This window comes from Eimeria tenella, genomic scaffold, assembly GCF_000499545.2.
Source record: "Eimeria tenella Houghton genomic scaffold, Eth_scaff15, whole genome shotgun sequence".
Taxonomy (NCBI): Eukaryota; Apicomplexa; class Conoidasida; order Eucoccidiorida; family Eimeriidae; genus Eimeria; species Eimeria tenella.
Window position 1 is genome coordinate 43,661 of NW_013541522.1, and position 13,080 is coordinate 56,740.

Below are 13,080 nucleotides of genomic sequence, written 5' to 3' on the forward strand. Positions count from 1 at the left end.
CTCGCTGGATGTTTGCCACCTTCTCAACATATGCATCTAGTTTCCTTATTATTGGCCTCAGTCGTACAAGTTCTTTCCGGGGCGCTCCGACCTGAACTTCACAACAGGTGCTTCCCCTCTGCATCGTGACCAGGCATTGTTGCCGACCACTCGGTTCTTCCACGAGCCTGTCACATTTTGCCTGTACTCTGCACCTTAATAGCTCCTCACAATGTGGCTCTAGTTGGAACGTAACTAGGTCCGCTCGCGTCGGCCCATCATACAGATCTCCTTCTTGAGGGCATGCACCTCTTTGTGAGCCCTAATCAACTCCTTGTGAACCGTAACTAGCTGCTCTTCTAGTTCATTTTGTTGTTGACAGCGCTTGTATCTTCCCATTTCGAAAAGAGATGCGAGCACGTCAGATTTCGACACCTCAGATTCCAATTCGACGCGCAACTGGGCTGTTACTCGTCACTCCCTCATTATATGATGTGTAAGTCTAGAAATCTTCGCTCCGCATCTCTTATGCTCACCTGCAAGAGTCAGGTGGAATGTCGAAAGACACTGACCGTCCCGGCCGGCTACCCCTCTTGCTGAGGTCTGCGATTTCGCACCTGGCTATCCTTCCGATGAAACTGAGTGAAACCACAGCAATGCTCTCCCATATCATTGTCTTCATAATCGTATCTGGTACGACATGAAGACCTCGCTTCTCTGTGTTCAGTACATGCTCTACACAGACTAGATCCTCTACATCAGCTTCATCCTTTTCTGCTCCCTCTACAAATAAAGCGCCATTCACCAGTTCTGCTTCTGGCTTCTTCTCTACACTGGGAGACTGCACGCACGCTCTACTTTCTTTGTCGTCCTCTTCCCCAGTTTCAATCACAGGACCCCATCTTAGGCTTGCAGACGTTTTTCGCCCAACAGTACTAAAGAGGGCCATTGGTTTCTAAGTGATACTCCCCACAGCCGCACCTTCTGTTTCAGTAGCATCAAAGCCTACCACAATGTTCCGCTCTTTTTCTATGCTGACAGCCAAGCCGCCTCGTTCCTTACAGCCTACACCCTCTGCAGCATTCTCCATGGCTTCTGACCCGCCTGACAGAGCGTTGACTGGAGCAAACGCGATGCTACATTCTTCTTGTACAGTACCACGCTGTACTGTGCCCTCCTCTGAACCTTCACTTTCAGTTGCGTTAACACTACCCTGCATCTCAACCGCCGGGTCAAAATCATTTCTCGTCCCACAGCGGGGCGAAACTGACTTTTCCTGCAACCCTGTACCCCGACGAACGTTATTACAATTTTCCTTAACCTCAAAGGCACAAGTAAATACGCCACCACTATGTTTCCCCTGTTGAGTGTCACTTATGAACCCTTCACTTTGCGACCTCATCCCACTTTCCTCTCCCTTTATTCCGTCGAAGACCACATAGTTTGCCCAAGTACCACGAGCGTGTCTCCCTTGTACAATATCTGACAAGTAGTTGTCCCCTGAATTTGTTTTATCATCAGTGGAACTATTATTTTCTTGTCCTGGGCTGGTTAACAGTTTGTAAAATGACCCTCCACCGCGTGCCCCTCGTCCCCTGCGTGATTTGCCTGCATGATTGTTCCTTCTTCAAGTGGCTCAAAGACATGAGAATTTCCCACAAACCAGACACCCGGCTCCTCCTCTGCACTCTGAGGCCGTTGCATCCACTGCCATGCTCCCACAGAACAGAGTCCAGCGATCCAAATCCGACATGCAAGATGCACTGTAGAGACCCAACATGAGAGAATAAAGTTTCAGTCTCCTAACAAACAGCATGCACGTCCGAATCGCCACACACGCCGGCGTCAAACGAGCTCGTCTCAACACACGGCCTGGCTATTCTCCGAAACTCATGCGCGAAATACTTAGAACACTTCAGTAGCTCAATAACAACTCCATCATACACTTGTGCATCTGTCCCAATCGCTGAATAGTAGCAGAGGAGGTTAAGTACACTGTGCCGCGCTGCCGCAAGGCCTTCTTGCGTCGATTGACGGACAGAGCACAAACGAAGAAGGCTAAATATAGATAAATTTGTCAAGCCCTGCCTAAGTTACCTACATGAAAATATGGAATCTTCATCACTGTAAAAACATTCCACGGAAAGCTGCCCTGCAATAATTACAACATGGGCGCACCCACAAGAGTTGGCGCTCGCGCGAGGTGTGTTGCACAGCGCTGCGTTTCGCTCGCAACGCTACTAACCACGGAGTCCACAGGTCAGTCTGTTGAGAATATCAGGTCCTTTTGCTTATTTTTCAAATAAGTGTGAAGCTTTTTAAGAAATAGAGTGGTGGCCGGAGATAATAAAGACAACACGATCGCATCCACAGTCGTTCGCGCTCGTGGGAGGTGTGCAACAGCGCTGCGTCCTGCGCGCAACGGCACTTACCACAGAACGCACCGGTGAGTTTGTGCAAAAAAAAGTCACTTTTCTCTGCTAAATTTTGTAATAAAGGCGCCAGATTCAAAACACATGCACGCTTTCGTACGCTCGCACTCATGTGTAGCATTGCCGCCCCCAGAAGACAGAGTGCCCAGACTGGGGCTCCTCGTCTCACTTTTCAGTGTTACGCGGTGACGTGGTGCGGCGCCGCTCAGGTGGCTGCATGCATTGAAGAAAAATAAGCAAGAAAAACAGGGATATTCACTTTCCATGTATCGCAAGGCATGAAGCGCTTTTTTGCGGTGCACACCACTACTAGATCGTGCTTCGATTCCGAGGCCTACAACGTAGTCCAAGGTGGCTGTAGACTTCAAGGCTTCTTTTCTACGCTCAAAATATCTACTTCACCACTTGTATTGTATTTCAGTTGCAGAAAATTTCGGATGCGTCAAAGAATGAGTGTGACGCGGCACTGCCCATGCCTGAGGCGCCTGAACGGGCGGCCCACCGTCAATGGCAGGAAAAAAGTAACTGCCATCGGCGCACATTCTTCAGATAAACTTGCTACTACATCTTTTGTAAAAGTTTCAAACATACGGAATCTGAACTCAGAACTAAGATTGACTTGCACAAAGTAGACTGACGTTCAGACGCTGGAGCATGCACGCAATGCGGGCAAAAGCAGCACTGAGGAGCACTTTGATATACAAGATTCGTATTTGTTGTGAGCCTTATTTTTTCAAGTGCTCTTTAGGACGAGACAATTGTTTGCACAGTCCAGGGATTACCGACGCGGGCTACGCAGTATATCAGAAGATTACGCACGTTGTTTGGAGCACCGCGACACAAGTAAAACACCTCGGATTCTTGGAGACTACTTGGATGCGCTTCTATTGTCTCATATACACAACTCAGTTCGCTCCGATGACTCTGCCCAGCACTGGTTCCATTAGTGTGCAACTTCGCGTCATGCACGTTAAAGCGTCGAGTACGGTTAAAAAAAGGCCACGACAAAAAATCACTCCCAAAGTTGTTGGGAAAACTCGCATAAAACGAAAACATACTTCATGAGGCAGTATTAAAAAAAGTGCAGGGCACTACTAATGGGCTCCGGTGTGGGCAGCCTTGTGCCACACAACGCGGCAGCTTCACAACGCGGCAGCTTCGTCACCGCATGCGCTTCCGCAGTATACACAGCTGCCTGTCCAAATTATTTAAGTAGAAGCCCAAGGCCACTGAACTGCGATGGGGAAAGTACCTCGATGTGGTAACCAGTCCTCAGCTCGATAGATTAAGTGTCTGTCGTGTGGACCATGCGGCGCTTCCGTCGGCGTCTTCTTTCCTCAAGTGTCTTCTCCAAGTGACACGCTCTGCAAGAACAAAGTGAAATGCTATGCGACCACCTAAAAACTGTGGGTGCCGACAAATCCAACAGGGAAGCAACCCATAGGCACAACCGAGTAGGAAATGCAGGGAACCGCCAGACTTCTTTGTGCCAGCTCCGTTCACACTTCCTCATTTACTGTGAAGCATTATGGAGTTCAGACAATTCTTTCGTATCAAAACGTCCTGAGAACCTGTTCCACTATCCGTGGGAGCGTGCCTAGCCAACTTCTGCCCTCACTTGCAGAGTGTCTGCACAGCATCAACTGTCGCCAGCCCTCCACCCTCCACAACAGGCTGCCTGTGATCGGCCTCCCAGGCACAGCTCGCAGTGAGGACGGATGCTAGTCGTCGGATCAACGTTGGCCACGGACGAAACTGTGAACCCACACAGCGCATTGGGCAACACAAGCCAGCTTGTTTTTCCTTAGCTGGTCACAGCCAGCAACAAGGGAGAACTCATTAATGACAATGACAACACCGTCGTAGGTCGGCCACGGCCTTTCAAATCAGCCTTCGGAACTCCTGATCATGGGCCCTAACCATCAAAATGAACGTTCCACACACCAGGTTCTATTATCACCTGAATATGCACGATGAACACGTCGTTGGCTGCAATGGAACAAACGGCTGCACTGGGATTTTGTCGGCCGCAGTGACCAGTCTTAGCGCTGGCGAAACACAAAAGCAGAACTCACGCTGGGCGCTAGGCGTACAATTTCCTCCTCAAGCCGCCACTGAGGCTCGCCTGCTGCATGCAACATTCTAAGAGCTATGAGCAACTCTCCGCAGTCCAAACCGCACTGACTGCAAACTCCACCGTCATGCCGCTCGACCTGACATACATACCAGCTGCTGCAATCACTCTGCCCTACTAAATGCTAGCCACAATATTTACAGCATTTAGCTGCACGCAAGCAAAGGCCTCACAAAAAAATTCTAACTCAGGGTGCGCAAAGATCTCGGTTCACCTGGCGCCTCAACGCCCGCCTACGTCTTCTTGCGCTGTATGCATCTGCGCAGCGGCCACAGCAGGTGAGGTCCTGTTCACTGCATCGAATCAGCCAGTGCTGCCTGCCGTCGATTGCGAAATTCTGCGGGGCTGTCACAGTCTCAACTCCCGTTTGCAGCCTGGAAGTCTCTGTGTAACTTCTTGCTGTTTGTGGGGGCGCATGTTGTGAACAGGTAAACTGGGAGCTCTGCAGCCGCTCTCTGTTGTTTCGCTCATCTGCGGAGATGCTCTCTGACCCAGCGATCCCGGCATGTGCCCCACCCGGTTGGGGCTGCGACAAAGATACACTCTTCCCACTGCTTTTGTTGAAGTCCTCGAGTTCTCTGACTTGGAGAAAGGTGCGTGTTGTGCTGACGGCTGAAATCGGCTTCATGCAGGAGACACACAGGACCTTTTTCAGCTCCACAGAGAATGGCTGCAGGTGTCTGTAAACTCCACCAGACTGCGAAGCAATCCCAGCTGTTTTATTGGTGCTGAGGATCACAGGAACTAGCACCACACGAGAACAAATGCCTGCATTAACTCCAGACGATGCTGTTTCGCCTGGCAGCCGTGCGCTACCACTCTGGTTTCTTCCGTCTCTCCTAAAAATTTTTTTTGGAAGAGACTTTCCCATTTGCCTACAAAAATACCGTGAAGAGACAATGTCACGCTCTGGGTCATTATCTATCTCCGATGCCATACCACTGCTCTCTGCGCTACCTCGCCTCGCGTTGCAGCTGGCCACAGAGCTTCTGCAGCGTGGTGACGTTTCCACGATACGTTCACTGAAGATCCCATCTCCGCTTCCTTGTATTGAAGCAGGATCTCGCACCCGTTGGTGCTCTTGCTGCTGAGCTGCTGACTGGAGCAGCAACAGAGGATCGGTTGTGTGACGCGGCAACAGTGTTGCAGTGACAAGAACTCCTTCCTGCTGCTGTGGCGATTCGTTGCCCCTCCTTCCAACGTCAGCTTTGTCGAAGCCTACTTCAGAGTCCGCGATTCCTCCGCATTTCTGCTGTATTCGATGGCGACTTTGCAAGTAAACGTGAAGGTCGCGCACCGTCAACGCCATTTCCCTTACTCTTCGCTGCTCAAAAGATGAAAGCAGGCGGAATAGTTCCATATATTGCCGCGCTGCTTCTCTCGCGCATTTCATCGCGTAGTCATTTGTGCAGTCCCCTAGTCTGCCCTGCTGCTGAGGCAGCAGCTGGTGTTGGTCCTGTTTCTGCTCCGTCGGGCAATATATTGTCCTCGAATTCACCAACTCTGCGCGTGAAAACGATACGCCAAGTGGTGAAGAAGTGGCATTTGTAAATGCATGCAAGCGCTGGGTATACTTTGACACACGAAACCGAATGCGTTTGGCAACGTCTGAAGGACCAGGCGGTCCCGACAGACTCTCCAACAGACACTGTGGCCTCTGGAGAGGCTGTGGTAACGAAGACAATGAAACATTGGATGAATTTGCCGTAACTGAATCCACTGAAGCTTCCTGCGGTATGCTATCAGTGGAAAAGTTCAGGCCAGTGGCCATCAGCCCCTCTTGCTCCTGCACCTGGTGATGGCTTGGGTTTTGGCGTTGCTCCTGTTGCTGCTGCTCTCCATCAGCCGTGAGCGAGTGACCTACACGTTCCAAGCGTGGGACCATTTGTCGCCTGCACTGAGGATATTGCCCTTCTTCTTGCTGCGGCTGCTGAGTTTCTTCGAAATGAGACAGCTTTGCAAGGGGACCGTCAATTGTTCGCTGTACCAGCGCAGATTGCTGCCGAATTCTGTGCCACGCTGCCTCCTCTGTGGCTTCTGCCTCTCGCAGGAGCTGCATCACGCATTTCTTTAATTCTTTGCGAAAGCTCTTGCAGGGGGTACGGGTTTTCTGCAATGTTTGCCGGCTGCTCCTGTAACTACTAAAGGGAGTTGTCAATGGACTCTGCAGGTCATCCTGCTGCTCAGCAGAACTCTTCATGTTCGCTTCATCGCATTCAAGCTCTGTCTCACTGTTAGAGATGCCAGATACGGAGCTCCTGGCCAATGCAGAGGCACGGGCAGAGGTAGAAACACCGCAAGTTGCTGCCGCAGACGGGCCACAACGGCTCAACAGAAAGTATGTCGTCACCAACCGGCGCTGCCCGCGCCGGTGCAGCCGCGACTCGGCCTGCAACAACTCGTGCTGCTGGGGTAACAGCTCGAGGAAAACGCAGACAGAGGCACCTGAAAAATCCAACTGCAGCACAAACACGAAGTAACACCACATTTCAGGTGCCAACACTCATTAAAAAACTGATGTAGCATGTGCCTTTTTTCCAGTGCCCCGTGTCTATATGGTTTGTACGCGCCGGCAGCGAAAACGCTCGCAAAAACAGAAGCAGCAGACGAACTTGTCTGGTCATGACAGCTGGCTAAAGGAGTCCAGCATTATGAAGTTGTACTCCAAAGAGAGGATGGGGCTCATGACTACAGTGCCCTAGAATTGCAGGTGTCAACAAGAAATGTTGAGTAAAGCATGAACATAAACATCGCCAGCAGTTACAACTTACCCCATGGGAAGAAGCCGAGATAGAAATGATTGCCAAGTTGCACGCTGGGTCACTTAGGAAAAGTCGACGCCGCCTGTTTCTCTCCTCCTCTGGCACTGACCCGTCGATGCGCACGAAAGCCTGTCGCTTACGAATACCCGAGAGCCCTTGCTCTGATGTGTTCAGACAACCCATCCGGAGCTCCCGCAGCCGGGCTGCCAGTGCGTCCAGCACGCGCCGATGGTGTGCGAACACGACAACCTTCGTCGGGGCCTCTGCAGGAACAGCGCAAGTGCAAACTCTGATTTCCCAACCTTCAGTGGAACTATTACATTCGGTCTTGCAAATCCACAAAACATGACGCAGAAATAGCACTTTCCCAATTCTCTCGCTCTTGCTTCCCATCCTTATCCGTCCCTGCTATCTCAACCTGTCGCAACTACTGAGTTCATTTTGGCTGCCTTGTCACAATCTCAGCGATCATCACAATGCCATTCGTACAACACAGAGTCGACACGATACAGCAAGAGCTCATTAGGGGGCTGCTTATCGATCGAAGAAGATGGTGGATAGCTGGATAGGCCACCTTCTGCGTCATCAAGCCAGGAGACAGAGGCGTCTCTAAAGAATTTTTCAAGCAACCATTCGGCAGCAGGCAAGACCTTGCATAGGCCTGCGCGCTCTGCTGGTGTTGCCGGGGGTTGCTGAAGAAGCTGCGCGGCGACGCCTGCGACGCCGCTAGAGGTGTGGAAGTCCGCGGCTAAGCAAACGACACAAATGGGACCAGGAACGGCAATTTCTAGGCAAGTAAATGCATGCAAACGACTGTAGATATGATGATCTCCGTGCCACTGGCTGCACCCTAAGCGTGACGATGAGGGGCAGCTGTAAGCGCTTGAGACAGCAACAAAACAGTACCATGGTGGAAAACATAAAAAACAAGCCGACAAGAAGCGGAGCAAGAGGAAATGAAAAGAATACAAAACAAGAAGCTGCCAGAGAAAGACGGCAGATGCCACCGAGACGAGACGCAACAGCAAAACTGGTACGCCCTACTGCCAAAGCCGTAGTCGCTGTCGCCACTGCTCGACCTAGAAGTCACCGCTGTCTTTCTCTCTTCTATCCGTATCAATGACTTATAAGCAGGCTTGCGCAACAAAAGTCCCTCTGCCATGGCGGCGACCAGCTTGTTGTTGCAGTGCAGCTGAAGAAGGTGCATAATTCGCGTGCACGGTGGTAGAACTAGAGCGTCACAGTCTTCCGGGGCCTTTGACACCCATGGAATTCCCTCCACAGTGTTTTCTGCTTCTTGCACAAACAGCAGCAAATCAGTAGGTTCCAAAGGAGAAGCTATTTGCTCATCGCCTGCCCTTGCAGCTGCAGGCTCCGTCTCCGTATTTGAAGAAGACACCCTGTGAAAGAAAATCCCGGCGGAGGCCGAGGGTGGAGGCGGTGTACCCGCTTTCATTTCTCCCAGCATATCCTGCGCGCCTAACTGAGTGTTCAATGTGCCTTCAGGAAGCCCTTGTAATGCGGCCTCTGCGGACGCTTGGGATGACATCCGAGGTGACGCTGCCTGAGGAGCCACTTGTGACGGTCTCTGGGAGGTTACTTCCGGGGGCATTCTCAATGTATCTCTAAGCGTCTTTCTTCTGCGTACGAGAACGGCTCGCGTAAGTAGAAGGTGTAGCTCCCAGCTCCTAAGAGAGGCCCCGAATCTCCTCCAAGAGCCAAAAGCCCGTGACGAGCAGCAGTACTCTTCTGAAGTAAAGAAAAATAAGGACATGGGATATCAAACGCAGCTGAGTACTAAACTATGTGTGGAAAAGCCGTGGAAACTACATTGATCAAGATTAGTCACTGGGAGCAGGCACCTAGCAACCACAAAAAACAAAGTCAATGTGCACCAAAGGCCGACTACAGCACAGCCACCAACACGCCACTCAGTTTGGCCCTGCATGCATTGAACATCAGTAGCAGACCCCTCAAAGCCATCGACGGAACTGGCCCTGGTACTAGCAGCCGCTGCAACGAGAACAAGACACGAGTGCAGCAGCATCAACAGAGGAGGACTAAGCAGCAAGCGTAGCAACAAAAGGCGTGTCACAGTAAGGCTGTCACCAGCAAACTGTAGGCGTTCCTCTCTGAGTATATTTCCCACTCGCCGCCTCTCCTGTGCCCGCTCAGTGAAGGAGACGAGCGAACTCTTGTCACATATTTCTGAGGTAGCTCCGGCACTTGAACCTAAGGGCTGTCCATACGTCTCAGGAAGTGCCCCTGTAGCTGCAAATGATCGTGTTGTTGCTGCTGCTGCTGAGGCTGTCCTCCATGCCTCCGTAGCCTCAAACCAGGGCGACCGGACGAGCGCACAAGAAGCCGGCTCCGCTGTTGCTTTGGTGTTCTCAACTCCAATCTCCTCAACCAGCAGGTCCTTTGCATCCGTAGCTGAGACACGGGAGCAGGCAGCAACGGCACCCGCAGCAACAGCCGCAGCCTTAGCAGCGGATACAACAAGCTCATTCCACTGCTGCAGTTGCTGGTGTCTCCTGTCTGCAGCGTCCTGCTGCTCCAAAGGAGGCAACAAAGCATCGACTAGGGGAAACAAATCCGCAGGGAGTTTTACAGATGGAGTGCCTGACAGAAGCAAAGCATGCCTGCTGCTTCTCACGAGGTCAAGCACCTTTTTATTCACTTCGTGGCCACTGCCTTGGGGCTTGCAAATTTTCCGACCTCTGAGAACTCTCCCTTTGGAATTACCAGCGCATCCAGAACTTTGTTGCTCCTTCTGTTGCCGATGCTTTTGCTCCCGTTGCCGTTCATGTGTTGAAAAATACATAGATTTGACGCTGGTTGCTGCATCAGCAGGAGCAGCTTCACTCTCTACTAGCTGTTCTTCTGCTGCTTTTATTGTTGCATCATGCGGTGTTCCAGTTGTTCCAGCAACTGCCGCCGCCGCAGTAGCTGCTGCGACTTCTGAGGACGTGTATGGCGCTGGTCTTGGAATGGCAGGCCCCCTCAGTTTGTGTGCCTCATCTACGACTACAAACTTGTACTGCGTGGCCTTAAGAGTGTCGTACAGTCTGGCAGCCATCTCAAAAGAGGATAGGCAAATCAAATGCTTTTCATCCGGAGAGGGCCGATCTCCGCTGGCAAACAAAACTCGTAATTGAGGGGGACCGCTGTACTCCGGCAGCCACTCCTCCAACGCGTCTGCCCACGCCAGACGCATAGATGCGGGGACCTATGAGAAAGTGCCAGCAGACACAGAGCCAAAATTTTATGAACAATTGGAACTTTACTTCGTGCTCTGAAGGTTGAACCATCGACTTGGCGGCACCCTAGGGTCGAGGCAGCTGCGCCCACGCACCACTATAAGACATGGAAACTGTTTGTAAACAGCAATGCACGAAATCGCCTGCACTGTCTTTCCAAGTCCCATCTCATCCCCTATCAACGCTCGACCTCCCCGCTGCAGTCCGTAAGCCACTCCCTCCCACTGAAAAGGCAGCAAGTGCTGCCGCAGCCGAGATGGCAGCAACCACCACGCAACTCTCAGGGCAATCTGTACACAAAAACACAACCGTCACTAGCAGCGGGGCTGCCTACGCTAACGGCAGTAATAGCAACAGATTCCGCAAAAGTGGCCGCAGCAGCAGTAGCAGCAGCGCGACCTTGTCGCCTTCTTACTTCCTTTGACGTCACAAGAAACTTGCCCGGCCCCCAAGCCTCTTTGAAGAAGCGAAGGGTAAGTGAGGGGATGGGAGTCAACGTTGCCCAGCCACAGACAGCAGCTGCCGCTTGCAAGATATAAGGATAAGCAGATAAGCGGAAAACACAACCATCAGTGTACTTTAGGCCGTCCTTGGGGGATTCAACAGCTCCTTCAGTCCAGTCCTTGAAACGAAAACCTTGACGCTTCCATAAAGCACCTAATTTTGAAGTGCTACCGGTAGGAGCAGCAGGAACAGTAGCAGAAGTTCCATATGACTCCCACTCATGCTCAGAGCACCCTTCAGCTGCAGAAGCGTGAAGAGCAGCTGCGCTACTAAACTGCAACCGAACAGATTCGTCTGACTTTATGCGGTCACTACGCGGCAGCCACGAAAGAGGCCGCAAAAATCCAGGGATGCTCAAACTGTCTTGTTTTTGCTGTTGTTGGTCCTGTCGCTGGTGTCTAGCATAAGCCTTGGCAGCAGTGTCAATGATTCGAGGAAGAGCAGTTGTCAGCATCTCCCCGGTCTCTGTACAGCCGGCTGCATGCAGACGAAAGGCGTGTGGGGTCTCAAACTCGCAGAATATGCGCACTCCATTGCTGCTGTTGCTGTTACCGGTGCAGCAACGCCATTTCTCCACCTTCGAGCCGCTCACTTTTCCACGACAGGTAGGGTACCGAGAGCACCCCAAAAACATGCCTACAGCAAACAAATGCAGTCTGAGTAACAGCAAAGAGCTTCACGAGCGTTTGGAATGTGAAGAAACAGCAGTGATATCAATGCAGAGAACAAAAGACGCCGCCGTGAGTCATACGCGCAATAGTGCGAATCAGACATTGTGTCGTTTGTGGTTAGTGAGTTGGCTTGACACAGTCCATACAACTCATTGCTACTGTCGTTGTTGCAACTGCTGTTACGACTGCTCTTGCTGAGTGTCCTTCCACACGACGCCTTCTGCGCTGCCCTGTTTCTGAGGCTCACCGTAACGGCCCGAGCGGAACTCCATCCCAAACTGGTGACAAAGAGGACAGCGAAAAGAAGCAGCAACCTCAGAGCTGCTGAGGCTTCGTCGTCTCTCTGCCTCAGCCAGCCACTCCAGGGAAAGCCGTACTCCAGGACTCAGTTCAGATTCAGCCTGCAGTTCATACGTGCGCGTGCAGCTGTAGCAGCTGCTGCTGCTCACTCCGCTTACCATGCTGGTTTTGGTACCACTGCAGTCACAGGAGCAGCCATTATTATTGTTGTTGCTCTTGCGACTGGAGGAACTCCCCTTGAGGACGGGAGTGGTGTTGCCGCGCGTGCTGCGAGCCACCACACCTCCCCTCTTCCCCGCCACCACATTTTTCTCGGGAGTTCTCTGTGGACTTTTCGGCGCATCGAATGCAAAGGCGTCGAAGGTGCTTAACAGGTTTTCGGGCGGCCCACGTGGTTCATCAGTGCGAACTGTCCTCAGCCGTTGTTGCTCTGACATTTGAGGTAGTTTCTGAACATTCTGTTGAAGCAACTGCTGCCCTCGCAATTCTTCTGGGCGCACCTGAGGATTCTCCTGAGTCTGTTGCTGCTGAGTCCCCTGCAGTTGCGGGTATAGTTGTCGGTATTGCTGCGCAACCTCTGCCCTGTCAGCTGAGGACGGGCCAACAGACCGCTCTTTACACAATTGCAATCCAGTTAATACAGCTACAGCGACAATATACTGATGTTTATTCCCGTCAACCGCTACGTGAGAGTCCCGCAATGCGTTAACCCACCTGGTAGCATCTGGGGACCTGAGGGGGGCCCCCCAGTCTGCCGGGGGCGGTTCCCGTAAACTAGCCAACGGGCGTTAATTGGAGTGTGTGAAGAGCCTTTAACAAGTCATGTTGGACAAACGTAGTCAATGAAAAGGCGAAGGCATGGGAAGGGCCGAAGACGACAGGCACAGCTGTCACCCATGCCCAACCAAATCCGACACCAAACTTCACGCTGCGATGTGGTGCATGCTCAAGACTTGCTAAATATATTTAGTTTAAATTGTTTCCGTTATTTCCTTGTTGTCTTAGCAATGCATTTGCAGTTTGGACGAAGAAGAATCG

General features: G+C 51.8%; 2 protein-coding genes across 2 annotated transcripts; both read right to left on the reverse strand.

The window, feature by feature from the left end:
- Positions 1-511: 511 nt before the first annotated feature.
- Positions 512-928, reverse strand: ETH_00029980 (uncharacterized protein; the record flags this gene model as incomplete). Its single annotated transcript, XM_013373458.1, has 1 exon — positions 512-928. One exon carries the CDS (start codon positions 926-928, stop codon positions 512-514), a length of 417 nt encoding a protein of 138 aa, XP_013228912.1.
- Positions 929-3,696: 2,768 nt separating this feature from the next.
- Positions 3,697-12,766, reverse strand: ETH_00029985 (WGS project CAEQ00000000 data, annotated contig 31, related; the record flags this gene model as incomplete). Its single annotated transcript, XM_013373459.1, has 12 exons — positions 3,697-3,775; positions 4,030-4,166; positions 4,487-4,624; positions 4,760-7,003; positions 7,317-7,570; positions 7,882-8,055; positions 8,352-9,056; positions 9,417-10,536; positions 10,663-10,857; positions 10,983-11,707; positions 11,990-12,631; positions 12,757-12,766. 12 exons carry the CDS (start codon positions 12,764-12,766, stop codon positions 3,697-3,699), a joined length of 6,423 nt encoding a protein of 2,140 aa, XP_013228913.1.
- Positions 12,767-13,080: the final 314 nt, after the last annotated feature.